The sequence below is a fragment of the Branchiostoma belcheri genome, unplaced genomic scaffold, assembly GCF_001625305.1.
Source record: "Branchiostoma belcheri isolate BF01 breed outbred unplaced genomic scaffold, Haploidv18h27 scaffold8, whole genome shotgun sequence".
In the NCBI taxonomy this organism is placed as follows: domain Eukaryota; kingdom Metazoa; phylum Chordata; class Leptocardii; order Amphioxiformes; family Branchiostomatidae; genus Branchiostoma; species Branchiostoma belcheri.
The window spans coordinates 1089000-1103371 of record NW_017804464.1 but is presented as its reverse complement, the minus strand read 5'-3'; the positions used below and the strand labels follow the sequence as shown (position 1 = coordinate 1103371).

The 14372-nt window shown below is 41.5% G+C and overlaps 2 protein-coding genes and 1 pseudogene across 2 annotated transcripts; 1 reads left to right on the top strand and 2 right to left on the bottom strand.

Annotated features, from left to right (window-relative positions):
* Positions 1 to 1530: 1530 nt before the first annotated feature.
* Positions 1531 to 7305, bottom strand: LOC109486017 (uncharacterized protein C9orf84-like). Its single transcript, XM_019789710.1, has 12 exons — positions 7230 to 7305; positions 7025 to 7074; positions 6541 to 6679; positions 6079 to 6237; positions 4143 to 4316; positions 3598 to 3696; positions 3400 to 3444; positions 2878 to 3029; positions 2593 to 2665; positions 2388 to 2460; positions 2068 to 2255; positions 1531 to 1652 (listed from the first exon to the last, which is right to left on the bottom strand). The coding sequence occupies exons 3-12, from the start codon at positions 6596 to 6598 to the stop codon at positions 1531 to 1533; spliced, it is 1143 nt and encodes a 380-aa protein (XP_019645269.1). The 5' UTR covers positions 6599 to 6679; positions 7025 to 7074; positions 7230 to 7305.
* A 527-nt stretch (positions 7306 to 7832) lies between these two features.
* Positions 7833 to 9641, bottom strand: LOC109486015. Its single transcript, XM_019789709.1, has 4 exons — positions 9500 to 9641; positions 8982 to 9126; positions 8587 to 8681; positions 7833 to 8095 (listed from the first exon to the last, which is right to left on the bottom strand). The coding sequence occupies exons 1-4, from the start codon at positions 9639 to 9641 to the stop codon at positions 7833 to 7835; spliced, it is 645 nt and encodes a 214-aa protein (XP_019645268.1).
* Positions 9642 to 10215: 574 nt separating this feature from the next.
* LOC109486014 lies at positions 10216 to 13151 on the top strand (annotated as a pseudogene).
* Positions 13152 to 14372: the final 1221 nt, after the last annotated feature.

The following is a 14372-nucleotide window of genomic DNA, read 5'->3' as shown; positions in this document are numbered from 1 at the left end:
GGCATACAGGAGCTAAACAAACAAAAACATGTCTGCCTTATAACAGGAAAGTAAATGAATCTTGATCCAGTTTTAGCTCACTGAAGAGCTAATCTCCCACTGGTCGTGACAGAAAAGACAGACGCTATGTAAAGTACTTACAGGTTCATTGTGCTGGAGAAAATTCCCCTAGCTGTTTTTCGACAATGCTACATGTAATGAACAGTGGACCACAGCTTAAAGTCTCATCCTAAGGACTGCAACCCTTTACAGTAGCGTGCATGTTGGGTGAGCGACAACAGCCAGGATTCAAACTCCCAACCTCTTGGTCCAGAGGCAGGGTTGCTAACACTGCACCCTGCACAATGCCAATTTGAGTTCCTGTTTCTGAGAATTGCCAAATTTCTTTTTCTTTTTTGAAAAAAAGAAAGATTATAAGCACTGGGTGCACATCAACCATAAATGTAAAGTCTTTAATATCTTGAAGGTCCAAACAGTTTTAGAAGCCTTTAGGACGTCTTGCCCTCCTAGATTGTCAAGTTTAAGAATGAAGCCAAGGAGTGAAGGAGATATGAAAACACATAGAAAACACAGACCTCGTGCCAAGTTGCTTGTGACTGCTCCAGAGATTGTACATGGTTTAGAAGTAAAGATGACAAAGTTTATTGAGAAGTAAAGATTACAAAGTTTATTGACTAAGAAAACACTAACCTTAACCTCAAAGCCATGATCCTTTGGTGACAGATGTGTGATGGCTGCCGTGAGTCGTGCCAGGTTACTTGTGACTGCTCCAGAGAAAGGGTAGGTGTTGTTTCTGCCCTGTCCAGGGTACAGGATGGTCCAACACAGCTGGAACCTGGGAGCCAATCCCAGCAACTGGTTTATCAGGGGGTCGACCTCCTTGTCTCCAAGTAAACCTTTGAAATATTGGACCAATCAGGGATAAGGTTGCAAAAGGACATATGGATGCTACATCAAAAAGTTCTTGGTCTCACCTGGGAAAAGGGTATAACTCACAAAGAAATTTCCACAGTGACTTCAGCTTTGTTGGACATAGAACAAAAGATTATAGTTTTATAGTTATTAAAGTTATGAGACATTATATACCTGTGAGGTCCTGCAATACCATACATGTTCTCTCATCCACAATGATGTCTGGATGGGCCTGGTCTGTCCTAGCAGTGGAAGCCTTCAGTTGGGAGTAGTCTCTCTCAACTATCAGCACATCATGTCTGAAAAAAACATAATTACAGTTACAACATTGTGTGTGTATTTTATATGTATGTTGTTTATGGGCGAGTTATGCCTGATGTAAAGAAATAATAATAATAATTGCATTCAGGTACTATGCCAATTTTGTCTTAATATGCTCCCATGTTTGAGGAGAGCAACACATGTTAAAGAACTCACCACACTTGATAACAAAACTTTGTCAACAGCAGGTATACTACTAATTAAAAGCAGATCTTGAATGGATTATCTGGTTTCTTTCTGGAGGTAGATCTTACATACAGTTTACCTAAAAATCATAGGATTTAGAGTAAAGCTTCATTACCTGGCCTCTAGCAGATGAAGTAGTTCACTGTTAGCTGTAAGTCTCCTGGAGCCAATAAATGTGTACTGGGGATGTGCACCGGACTGCTGATTTTTACTGCTTACTGTAGCTGACAAAGCTGTGAACAAACATACAGTGTAAAAAAAATGGTCTGCTATTTCTTATTTTCTTGTCTTTATAATATAGTGTTTTTATATTTTAACACATATCAAAATGTAAAAGTACAAATTCCACATAGACATCAGAAAAAAGCATAACACAGCATTGGTCAAGGCAAAGGAAATGTGTCAACTTTTTTTCTGATATTCTGGATAGGTCATATTACACATTTCTAAAGATTACTGATTTGAACTATGATAACATTACATTAAAAATAGTAACATCTGAAGGAGAATGTAAATTGTACCTGTGAACTCAACAGTCCAATTTTGAAAAAAAAGGACCAACTTTCTCTATAATTATCATATATTGATAGTGATAAAAATTGTATTACTTAAAGCTTACCGAAAGTTACAGACTACAATAATTGTTACCATCACTCCTAGCCTCCCATGGCCCTAGTGTCTTGAGTGCCAGATGTCTGATGTGTTGTCTCTTACACAGCTCCAGCCATGGAGAGGTTTCCTCATACTGGTACTCCACTACCAGGGAGAACTGGGCCCAGGGGAAGTCACTACCAATGATACTACTGCACACCACCAGACAGTCACTCTTGTCAAGTCTGGGCAGAGTTAGACAGGAATTGTTTGAAGGCATCCAATGTAATTTCTGGGTGGCAAAAGAAAATAGAAAAGTGCAGTACCACCCCTTATTATGTGCAAGAAATGAACATATTAACATGTGTTTCTCTTACCTTTTTACTACTTCTTCAGATGTCACCTGTCCCTTGATATCAGCTGAGCTCATTGTGGACACAGAGTTGATTCCTAATGAAAAAAAACAACAACACTTAAAACACAGACAAATCAGTGCAAAAAGAAAGACAAAGTAAGCAATAAGCAATATCCCTAATGCCAAGAGAAAATGGATTATATATTGGGACAGTGTTTGACACAAACCTTCAATAGTTTGGAGCATGTCAACAACATCTGTGACCAGTTGTGGAGGATCTGCCTTTAGTATGATCAGGATCTAGAACACAAATTAGATCTTAAACAGTCATGTACAATCTTATGTAGCTTTGGTTTGCTCCAACCAACAACTGCATGTCTTCTAAAACCAATGGACCAATATCTTCATCAGTTTCTCAAAATGAAAGAAAAGAGTACATCTGAGATCAGATTCTAGCTAGCATGGGACAAAATCTTACAGAGATCAACCAAGATTTTAGATGCTAGGACTACCTTTGGATCCTGGTCACTGCTCTTACACTTCTTCCTGACCCTCCAATCAGCTATCTGTTTTGCCATCTCCAGTAGTTTGGGGTGCAGAACCTTTTTCTGTTGGAACAGGCAGTGGGTCTGACACAGGTGATGGTGAATGAACTCCAGGCTATCTGAAAAAAAAAACATGGGGACAAAATGTCTGTAAGTTCTGTTTGAGCTGAGTATTTTGAAATACACTTAAGCCCCTTTTATGGGCTAATCTTAAACTTCTACGGCTCAAAAAATAACATAGTTGTTTCATGAGGATTGAACAAGTGAATATTAAGAAGACTTACACAACCAAGTGAGGAAGGTGACAGGTGGTCACCGAAATGTGAATTAAATAAAACATGTGGTAGCATGAATAGTCTTCTTATTCAACATAGTAGCACATACAACAGGCAATAAATTTAATGCATACAAACAGGCACAAGTCAAAGATATACACTAAAGTTAAGTATGAAGGTTCTTTATTGCCTATTTGTGTCTACTGTAGCTCACCTCCCAAGGTCTCCTTGTACTTGTCTTGAACTGCTCCAAGGTGAACTATTAAAACAAAAGAAGTGTGAAATAACTGTGTAATTCAATAACAAAAAAAGCTTCATGACAGATATGGAAACCACTGTACATTGAAGAAGCCAACACACTTAGTTTTTGGTTGTTACAAGACAATGAAGTCAGATTATGCAATGGTCCTACCTATGCCAGTCACCAGTCCACTATGCAGTAAGAGATCAGCTGCAGTCACTAGGGTATGAAGGCACAGGGACAGCCGGTAACACTGCTGTAGGTTTGCACCTGTAGGGCACAAGGCAGTAAAAATATCATACCAGTCCTAGTTCTTAATATATTCAAGCAAGCCATACATGTATGTCATTTATGTTACGTGTACTGTACTTTCAGCACCAAGAGTAGAGACAACTTTACAGCATGTAGATTTAGCATGGCATTGGATTAACTAACATTTAGACGAGCATGGCATTGGAATAATAACTAACATTTATACAAGCAAACTTAGTTCTTCATCATTTAAGCCACACAGGGTGTTTTATTTGCTTCATTCAATTACTAATCAAACATATATAGGTAAATTCCTCTGAAATTTGTTAGAAGTTGGTGAGTTTTCCAAATTAGTCCACCCTGAATGTTGGTAGTAATAATTACAGACTTAATATCTAAAACGGTAACTTCCAAACTTGTACCTTCTGCTACAGTTTACTTACATCTATTACTAACAAATTCACCTGGTTCTGATGTGTCCTTTAATGTCTTCTGTTGCTGCTTGAGTAGGAACAGGGTGATGTCAGGTGTGAGGGACTCGAATGTGTGAGATGCTGGGATGACTCCAAACTCACACATGGACGTCATCACGGGCTGGGCACTGTTCTCCAGAAACTCACACAGCTCCTCATACTCAGCTGACAACAGTTTAAACATGAGTATTTAGATTATTGTAACGGTTATGTTCACTATAGCTTTAAAGGACAAATCCAATACTTTCAGTTTTGGGGCCTTTCCACCCAAAATCCTATTTGTAAATGGTGATTTATTGGTTTCTGCCAACCCCGCACATATTTGCGGTTATATCTGACCCGCTCGATGTTCCCCGGCTAGAGCCCGATTGTCCGCTAGGCGGCGCAGCGACTGTAGATTTGACGTCACCGTTTCCATTCTGCTACTAGCGAAAACAATCATGGCGGGCGCATCTGGACTGCATCGGCTGTGAAACCCTTCCGTTTTGAGCCACAGACAGACAGTAGTGGTGACTCTGACCCCGATCCAGGCAATGAGAACGTTTGGGATGGAGGTGACGTGGAGATAGAGCGTTGGAGGTTGGGGAACCGGGACTGGTGCCGCTGTGGAAACTGCCTGGAATTGCCCTCTGTACGGGAGTGTTTGTTGCCACGACCTGCCAGACACTGTTCAAAAAGAACGTCGGTCCAGACCACCCATGCATTAGAAACCACCCTGACTTCGATGTGATTCTCCACCCGGCAAACCTCCGAACTTTGCTGATTTTTCGTTGGGATCTGATCCAGCAGGGCGTGCAGGAGCCGGTCTCTAACAGGTCGGTACCGCGGTTTGTTTACGTTGCAATTCACTCAACCCTTTGACAAATTTATTTACATCGATCGTCCAACCTCCAACGCTCTGTCTCCACGTCACCTCCTTCCCAAACGTTCTCATCGCCTGGATCGGGGTCAGAGTCACCACTACTGTCTGTCTGTGGCTCAAAACGGAAGGGTTTCACAGCCGATGCAGTCCAGATGCGCCCGCCATGATTGTTTTCGCTAGTAGCAGAATGGAAACGGTGACGTCAAATCTACAGTCGCTGCGCCGCCTAGCGGACAATCGGGCTCTAGCCGGGGAACATCGAGCGGGTCAGATATAACCGCAAATATGTGCGGAGTTGGCAGAAACCAATAAATCACCATTTACAAATAGGATTTTGGGTGGAAAGGCCCCAAAACTGAAAGTATTGGATTTGTCCTTTAAACAATGTTTAGGGTTAGATGTTCGAAAGCTGTCACCACTCGCATGCATGCAAAGCTGGTGTGTCACGCCGAAGGGCCGTTATACCAGCTATACAGATACAGATACATGTCTAATGGCCAAGTGGCTAGGTTAGCGGACAAGAGATGGAGCGGTCGTGGGTTCGATCCCTTGTATTCCTTGCTAGATGTTGTGTCCATTGAAAAGACACTTAAACAACTTTTCTGTGGTAAAATGGGTAGTACCTGACTTTGGTTGGGGAGGTAAAAGGCGGTGGAAGGAGAGGGATTGGCTCCGCCTTCCAATGCCATGCCGTAAACACATGTACAGTGGACAAATACCCACTGTCCATACACCCTCAAAATACACTATAGGACTACCTTTATATGACTACAGCATGCCAGCATGCTTTAAAGACAAAGATTTTTACATATTTTGTACATGATGAGGGTGAGCTCTTGGAGCTTAGCAGTTTCAGGCAACAAATACAAATAGAGAAGTTTCCTTAACTTTATTTTACACATTGTCATCCACAACTACAACAAAAGCTCTACTTTAGAATCTGAAAAAAAAAAATTCTGAGCTACTTGACAACTTTATGTAAAATTCAACCTCATAAACATTGAGTGGCTTCCCAAGAAAATTAGACAACATATTACTGGGAGAAATAGTACAAGAATACCTCACCCGACAGCTTGACTTCTACAACTCTGCTCTTGACTTTTTTCTTGCTCTGTTTGCTGGGGATGGCTGACCCTGGTGTACCGGGGGTCCTGGGCTCTCTTGGCTCCAAATCTGCTCGTATCAAGGGAGTCTGCGGAACTTTCATGGCTCGAGCTTGTGCCTCTAGAAAGTAAAAGACATGAAATTGGTGTTAAATTAGTACATAAAACAATTAATAAAAAGTCTTTTTTGGCAGTATTTTCTGCCAAAGGAACACGGTGCCATATGAAGCTTGTGACAGATATGCTGAGCACCAATGCTAGTTTAACTATCACACATTGAAGTTTAGTTTGGACATTAGAATAAACAAAATGTCTACCAAAGTCAATGGCAGGCAGATATAATTACAATATGCTGAAAAAATGAAAGACACAACGTAGGAGTATGATGGAAAAACATTTAGCAGCAAAGCATAAAGCCTCTCACTTGGCATGGTAGTCCTGACACCAGCTGGGCTTTCTTGTGTCTTCCCAGTCCTGATCATCAGGAACTGGTCTATGGGACAATCAGTTCTCCAAGGTCCAGAGACTGACTTCTTCTTGGGTGGAGATACACTTTCATGTAGCTGTTATAACAATAGAAAAGGTTCATCTTTACTACAGAAACTAAAATAAATAGCACGTTTTAGGAAAAAAAGCTGCAATATTTTCTACAGAAATGTAGACAAATATCTTCTCAATCACTTAATATCTTAAATATTTTAAAGGAAGGTAAATGTGCCCCCAAAAATGCAAGGAACATGAAGGTATATACCCAACTTTGGTATCCAAATCCGTAGCTATCCTCTGTCACAATTAACTGCACTGCTTAGAATACACAGTTTAAAGATATTTATTAGTAAGTGATATGTCTATTATCTTTAGTTCTATTTTATTTCTTACATATGATAAATTAATTGAACCTGTTTTACCTTTGTCTGTGGCTTGACTGGTGGAATCCAAGTCTTTCTCACCCACGTTTCTGCATCAAAGCGAAACGAAAGAAACAAAAACATGGTTTTATACAGTACCTGTCCTTGGTGCTGAAAACAGTGTTCATAATGATTGTTCTTTCATTCTGGAATATGCCATTTTGTGAAAATGAGGAAATGAAATCTTGTATCTCTTTTTCTTCACCTGTCTGTGTTCTGATGCTTGGTATGCCGTTTGGGGGCTGTGGACCTTCACTAACTTCTTTCTGTGCTGCATTCTCAATTGTTTGATCAAGGGATGCTACATGTATGAACAAATGCATCAAAGTAGATAAAAATCTTATTCCTTAAAACTACGATGCAAAGCATGCTATATTTTCTCACAATTTAATGTAAACTGTGACTAGGTTTCAATACATGTACAATATAATTTCAAGACAACAAAACTGGATTTTCATTTAATCAATTGTCTGGTCATTGTTTTAATGTAGCACTGAATCAACCCTATCCCGTAGCATACTGATATCTGGCAAAAATATGGTGTTCCTGATAGAAAACAGTTGCTTGTTTTGTATCATAGCTAATTGGGGGTGGTACCCAAAAATAAAGGGACTCCTCATATAGCTTGTATATCGGCTACTTCTAATGCTTTAAATATGAAATAGTGACTACTAAGAAATGGCAGTAAATGTCAATATCAGACAGATATTTCTCATCCATGAAATTTCTAGTTTTGTCGCCCTGAAATTTCATTGGATGTTCTATTTATGGCATATTGGATCACATTACTTTAGAGTAGCACTCTTGTCTACTCACAGTTCAGTTCCTCTGGTGTGTACTTGTCAAACCTTTCCTGTACATTTCCTGTGACAATCTTTGCTGTTGTCTCTTGGCTGGACAGAATCTTCTCATGTAGGACAGTTGTTGCCATGACCCTGGAGGAGTAGACAAGGGGATCCCAGGGCAGAGACAGCTCCAAATCACTGCCACAGTCATCATACTGGAGATTTAATTCTTCTGCTGTGTCTAGGTGCAACTGTCTGGAGCTTGGAGCCTCCTCTAACTCAGGAACTACATGTAAGAGGAAGGAAAGGAATGGATATGAAAATCATGCTTTATCAAATCATCAGAGAGTGGATTCATTCCTCAAGCTAACCAACATCTAGCACACCACAGTCCTCCCACAGTAAGACATCTGAAGCCATATAGTTTCCATTTAGAACTTTTCTTCAGCCTGTCACGAACAGTTTTGCCCTGTGGGCTTCTTAATGCGTAACGTTACAGAGGCTAAATAACACATTCTCGAAGTTCTCACTTTTATACCTTTCCAGTGTATAACACTCTGGGTAGTGTTCAGCACCAAGGACAGATCCTACATTATACTTCCTCAACATTTCTGCTCAATTTGGGTTAGGAAAATTGTTTGTCCAGACTGATTTCAATGACACAAATTTATGTGGTACAGGTAATTTTAAAAGTCATCCTGCACCTGTGTAGGTAATGAATGTGCAGAAAAAAAGGATTTTGAGGCCTGATATTTTAAGACATCAATAAGTACTTACCAGGGAAGGTCAAGGAGATGATATCATCAAACAGCTTCTCTTTATTCCACACCTTGTCCTCTTCCTTCTTCCTTGTGTTTGGTGTCAGTACCGTACTGAAAGTAACATTAGAACATGTTGTCAATGCTTATCATATATATGCAGTCTCAGTGTCGTAGGCAGTCACATTCAAAGACTGGATACTACTAGGCAGTAAATGATGTAGATCCTAGAGGTAAATTGCAATTTAACACATAAAATGTAAAGAGGTACAAAAGTGTCTAGTCTGTTGATTTTTCTGATGTATATTACTGAGGGGTTTTAATAATATGTTCTTAGAATAATTCTGCATGATTGCAAGGAATTTGGTTAACTGTTTTGACTTTAGACAAACTAAATGTGTCTTGAAGACTCACAGAGAAGGGTTTGGAGACATCTCAAAAGGGGTGACTTCAGAAATCATCTCCTTGAGGGTATCTTGCTGGTCCTCAACTTGAGTGGCTTCAGCTGGAGACTCTAACAGGGATTTCTCAACCTGACAAGGAGACTTAGACTCCAGTTCTGAAATAAAAGATAACTAGAAAGGTAACATTTGCAAAGCAAATGCATAATGGTCTGCTCTGTTAATTCTAATACCCAAACACATTCACATATATGGTGACAGGAGTCTAAATCCCTCCTGCTATAAAATGTAACATGATGCATATGTAACCCAATACTCATTACCATGGGGACAGATATCTGGTTCAGGTTAGTGATCTTATTTGCTTGGAGAAGAAGAGGAAGAAGAAACAGAGCAAAACCAATATGTTTTCCTCCTGCAAAGTATTTGACCTACTACAGTACAGGGTAAATGATACTTCAACATTTAACTAATAGTACAAAACAGCAAAATCATGTTACTCAAAAAACTCAAGAAGCAAAGAGAGGAGACCTTGTGAGTTGAGTTTTGAGAAGTCTTGAAGGGTTGCCTCCTCTTTAGTGATATCCTCACTGAACTCCAATTTCTCTTGTTGTTTGATATCTTCTGAACAAGTCTTTCTTGAGCAGGTAACCAGTGCTTCAATGTCTGTCATTTAGAAATGAATTGTTTGGATTATCAATGTTCGAAATGAGCTTAGAAAACTCACTATACTTGAGTGTAAATATAGTATGCATATCTCGAAAAGGACATATGGAGCATGGACATAATCATAGATCACCAAAAAACACAGTTATAGCTAAGTTACGGCCAGAGTGGTATACAGCTGTTACTGAATATCACTGTAGCTTTCTCTTACAGCAATACTTATAGGCATCGCTTCTATCTTCAAAAACAAGTTGCTAAAGTGAATCTGTAACAATCGTCATTATTATGACTGCTTTAAGAAGGAAAATATGTCCCTATATTTAATTTTTGGCTGTTTCCAGAAAAATAATTTTCTTCTACAATATTGAAAATGTCTATGCAAAACTGCAAACTGCGGGTATTTCAGATCTTAGGAGTCCAATCCCATTAAAATGCATGTGGCGCAGACTTAAATATTTGATGTAAACTATTGTAAAACATGAAATGTATATTGTATGCTACAGGACATCCTATCCGGTACATAAACATTGAAGGCTCGGTGCGTGTTGCAGCAAACAAGCGAACAGAAATCTGTGACCACCATGGTACAAAACAAGGCACTGCTGTACTTCCTACTCCTGGTTTCCAATCAGCTACTGCTTGTGTCGGCACCAGCTTTACGGTGCCCTGACAGCTGTCGCTCCATTCCCGTATATATGTTGGAACAAGTCATCTGTCACTGCCCAGATAAAAACTGGGCGGGGTCCCCCTGCAGCTGGATTGGATACGGAGGAACGTACAGCTTCTCTCCATGTCTCGACGCCATACCAACCAACTTCCACAAAGCCACGTCATCAATCTTCATCAAGCATCTCTGTTCTTCTACCATTTTGGAGCGGTCTTTCCCCAACAGCCCAAAAGTTCAGTTCCTTTGGATCATGCAGTCCAACGTGTCCACGGTGCAGCCAGGGGCTTTCCAAGGTCTGCCATTGGTGAGAGACCTTTCCCTCAGAGACAACCGTATCTCCAGTCTTGGTACGTTGACAAAAATGTATATTTTGGGCTCCTGATATTTAAGTTTTTAATATTTCATGTTTTACTTAGAAATAGCAGATTATAACCTACAGTGCGTGTAAAATTACTATGTATTGTTAGGCCCCTACCCCACTAGGATGGATTGAGCCGAGTAGATTAGCTAACTGAATCAATCAGACAATCTGCCACCTAACAGACTCAGCTACAATTCATCTTACTAGGGGCATCATACAAATGTAGCTGAGCTGGATTGAGCTGGAGATACCTGGAATGTTCCCATTTGGGTAAAATTTAAGTTGACCAGATTGATTCAGTCAGCTAATAATCTATTCAGTTCGATCTGGTACAAATTTATGTGGTGTTTGTTGCCGCCATCTTTGAGATTGGTTTATTATTGTTTCAATTCATTATACACTAAAATACAATGCAGCCACTTGTACATAGTACAAGTTGCTATTAGGCAGACACAAAAATGAATAAAACTAGATATAAACAAATTTACAAGTACATGATAGTTGCTTAATAGTTAATTAATCTTGACTTAATCAATAAAAAAAACCCTGCAAATTATTTACTATATTCTGTTTTGTATATCCTCAGAATCCGATACCTTCCTTGGGCTTGAGAAGGTGGAAACCCTGCACCTTCAAAGGAACGCCATTTCCGTCATATCCCAGCGTGCATTCCGAGGCCTACATCTCCTGGTCAGGTTGTGGTTGAACGAGAACTGTCTGTATTCCGTGCCTGTCGACGCACTCCTGCCGCTTACGGCACTGAAGTATGCAAGCCTTCAAACAAACCGCATCACCACGATCGACAGCCAGGTCCTGCGTCTGAGCCACAACCAGGGCCTACAGCTTTACCTAGCAAAAAACCAGCTGAAATGTGATGCGAATCTCACCTGGTTCATCTGTAACCTGCCAGAGTTGGATCACATCTTTGACCATGAGTTCCTGAAGTGTGCATCGCCTGCCAACCTGAGCGGCATTCTGCTTGCCACCGTGAGGAAGGACATCAGGCTGGGGAGATGTGACAAAACGTCCACCACAACTGGTCCACCTACCCACCACACCAGTCTGCAGAATGACACCATTCCCACAGAGATGTCATACACAAACACCACGCCAAGCTCAGAGTTCCAGGCTACAACAAGCCTGGCTACAACCGGGACTGACATTGTCACTCGTCCAAGTTTGGGCCCAATCCTTACCGAGGAAGATGACAGTTACCACGTCAATGCCGTCATCCTGGCTGTTGCTGTGCCCCTCCTCATGGTGTTGGTATGGGTGGTTGTTATCTACTTGTACGAACGCTGTCACGACACAGGTCTGGCCCCTCACAACGCCCCTGCTGAAACAGATGGAAACTCCGCCCCTTCGGACAGAGACTCAGTCACAGGTGGACAACCGGGTCCTGTTGAGGACCAGACATCAGAGGGCAACGATGACATTGAGCCGTATGCTGTGTCATACATGGATGTGTCAGGGAAGGGGAAAAATGGCAAGCTTGCACCGTACGCAACAACATCCTTTGCTAACATCCAGCCAATGGAAGACAACGATGACAGCCAGCCAATTGAAGACAACGATGACATTGAGCCATACGCTGTGTCATACATGGATGTGTCTGGGAAAGGCAAAAATGGCAAGCTTGCGCCATACGCAACAACATCATTTGCTAACATCCAGCCAACGGAACCAGACAACGATGACAACCGGCCAATTGAAGACAACGATGACATTGAGCCGTACGCTGTGTCATACATGGATGTGTCAGGAAAAGGAAAAAACGGCAAGCTTGCGCCGTATGCAACGACCTTCATTAATGAAGACCCAGAGCCACAGCTTCAGCCATATGCAGTGACCCATGAGATGACCCAGGGCCACAGCTTCAGCCGTATGCAGTGACCCACGAAGAAGACCCAGGACCACAGCTTCAGCCGTATGCAGTGACCCATGAGGAAGAAGACCCAGGGCCACAGCTTCAGCCGTATGCAGTGACCCATGAAGAAGACCCAGGGCCACAGCTTCAGCCATATGCAGTGACCCACGATGAAGACCCAGGGCCACAGCTTCAGCCATACGCAGTGACCCACGATGAAGACCCAGCACCACAGCTTCAGCCATACGCAGTGACCCACGATGAAGACCCAGGGCCACAGCTTCAGCCATACGCAGTGACCCAAGATGAAGACCCAGGACCACAGCTTCAGCCACATTCTATGACCAGGGGTCAGTCAATGCCTACGGGGACAGGTTACACGTCACTGACAAATGTCACTAGCAAACAGGCAACAAACATCACGCATAAAGCTACCCAACCAAGGGGCCAGTCACTGCCAAGAGACCATGCACTAGCAGGTTATACGTCACTGACAAATACCACTAACCAACGGACAACAAACGGCACTCAACCAGTCACCCAATCAAGGGGTCAGTCACTGCCAAGGGACCATACACTAGCAGGTTATACATCACTGACAAATGTCACTAACCAACGTTAACGGACAACAAAAGTCACACAATCAGTCAAGGGGACAGTGACACTGCCAAGAGGCGGGTCACGTTATACGTCACTGACATATGTCACTAGTCAAGGAACATCAAACGGCACACAACCAATCATCAAACCAAGGAGGCACGCCAAAAGAGGCCGACATGAAGGCATTTAACTACGACAGAGGCTGTCCGTCAACAAGAGACAACAGGGGTCCTTATGGAATGGACAAGGGGAAGGAGGTCCCAAGTGTCAGTAGGACACTGTACAGCACACTGCACCCAATTTGGTTCTGTGGACCGTGCACCTGTGCACCCAAGTATTTTTGTAGGTTTATGGATGTAAAGATATCAAATGTACAGTACAGTATACAACATTTTCTTAACATCTGAATAATATCAATAAAAATCATTTTATTGTACAAAACAAAATTTGTTTTTGCTGAAAAATATTCTAATCTTATATGGTGTACCCAAGAAACTTTGCACCTATTCTCAAAAATGAATTTCGAGCCTGTGCAAGTTAAAATGATTCATGATTTAGAAGTCTAAACAGACCCCACAAACATACCGCATCCAAACCACATCGTTTTGATCCAAGCTCTCAGCCCTTGATGAAAAGATGCCAAAGGAATTCTTTCTCCATCTTGCCTGTACCTAAAATGAGTCTGATAAAGGCAAGACAGAGAAATTATCCCTTTGGTATTTTTTCATCAGTACATTTCTCAAGCACCGAGAGCTCAGATCAAAGAGAAGCCGTTTGAAAGCGGTATGATTAATTTCTGGACGTTTCTGGATGTTTCACTGGAAGTGTTAAATACTAGACTAGTATAAAAAGCTTACAGGTAACCCAAATGCACTTTCAACAGACAGGTTATGAAGAAGTTGTTTTGAGAGCTGATTTATCAATTTCGTTGCATTTTTTTCCTGTATGAAGTAATATATATTTCGTGGTTCACAACACAAAAAGTATTACTTATTGCAGTTTTAGTGTACAGTAATGTTGAAACAATGTAAGTACGCACCTTGACTTGAGCGCACCTCGGGCTCACCACTACTCTCCAATGGTTCCTCCTGAAGACCCAGCATCCCTTGCAGCTGCTGGCTGCTGGGAAGAAGCTGACCATCAGAACCCGGGGTAGATGTGAGTGGTAGCAACTCATCTTCCAGCATCCCCTATCCAAAGTTGTCAGTACAGAATTTGGTGTGTATCAAACAAAGTTACCCAC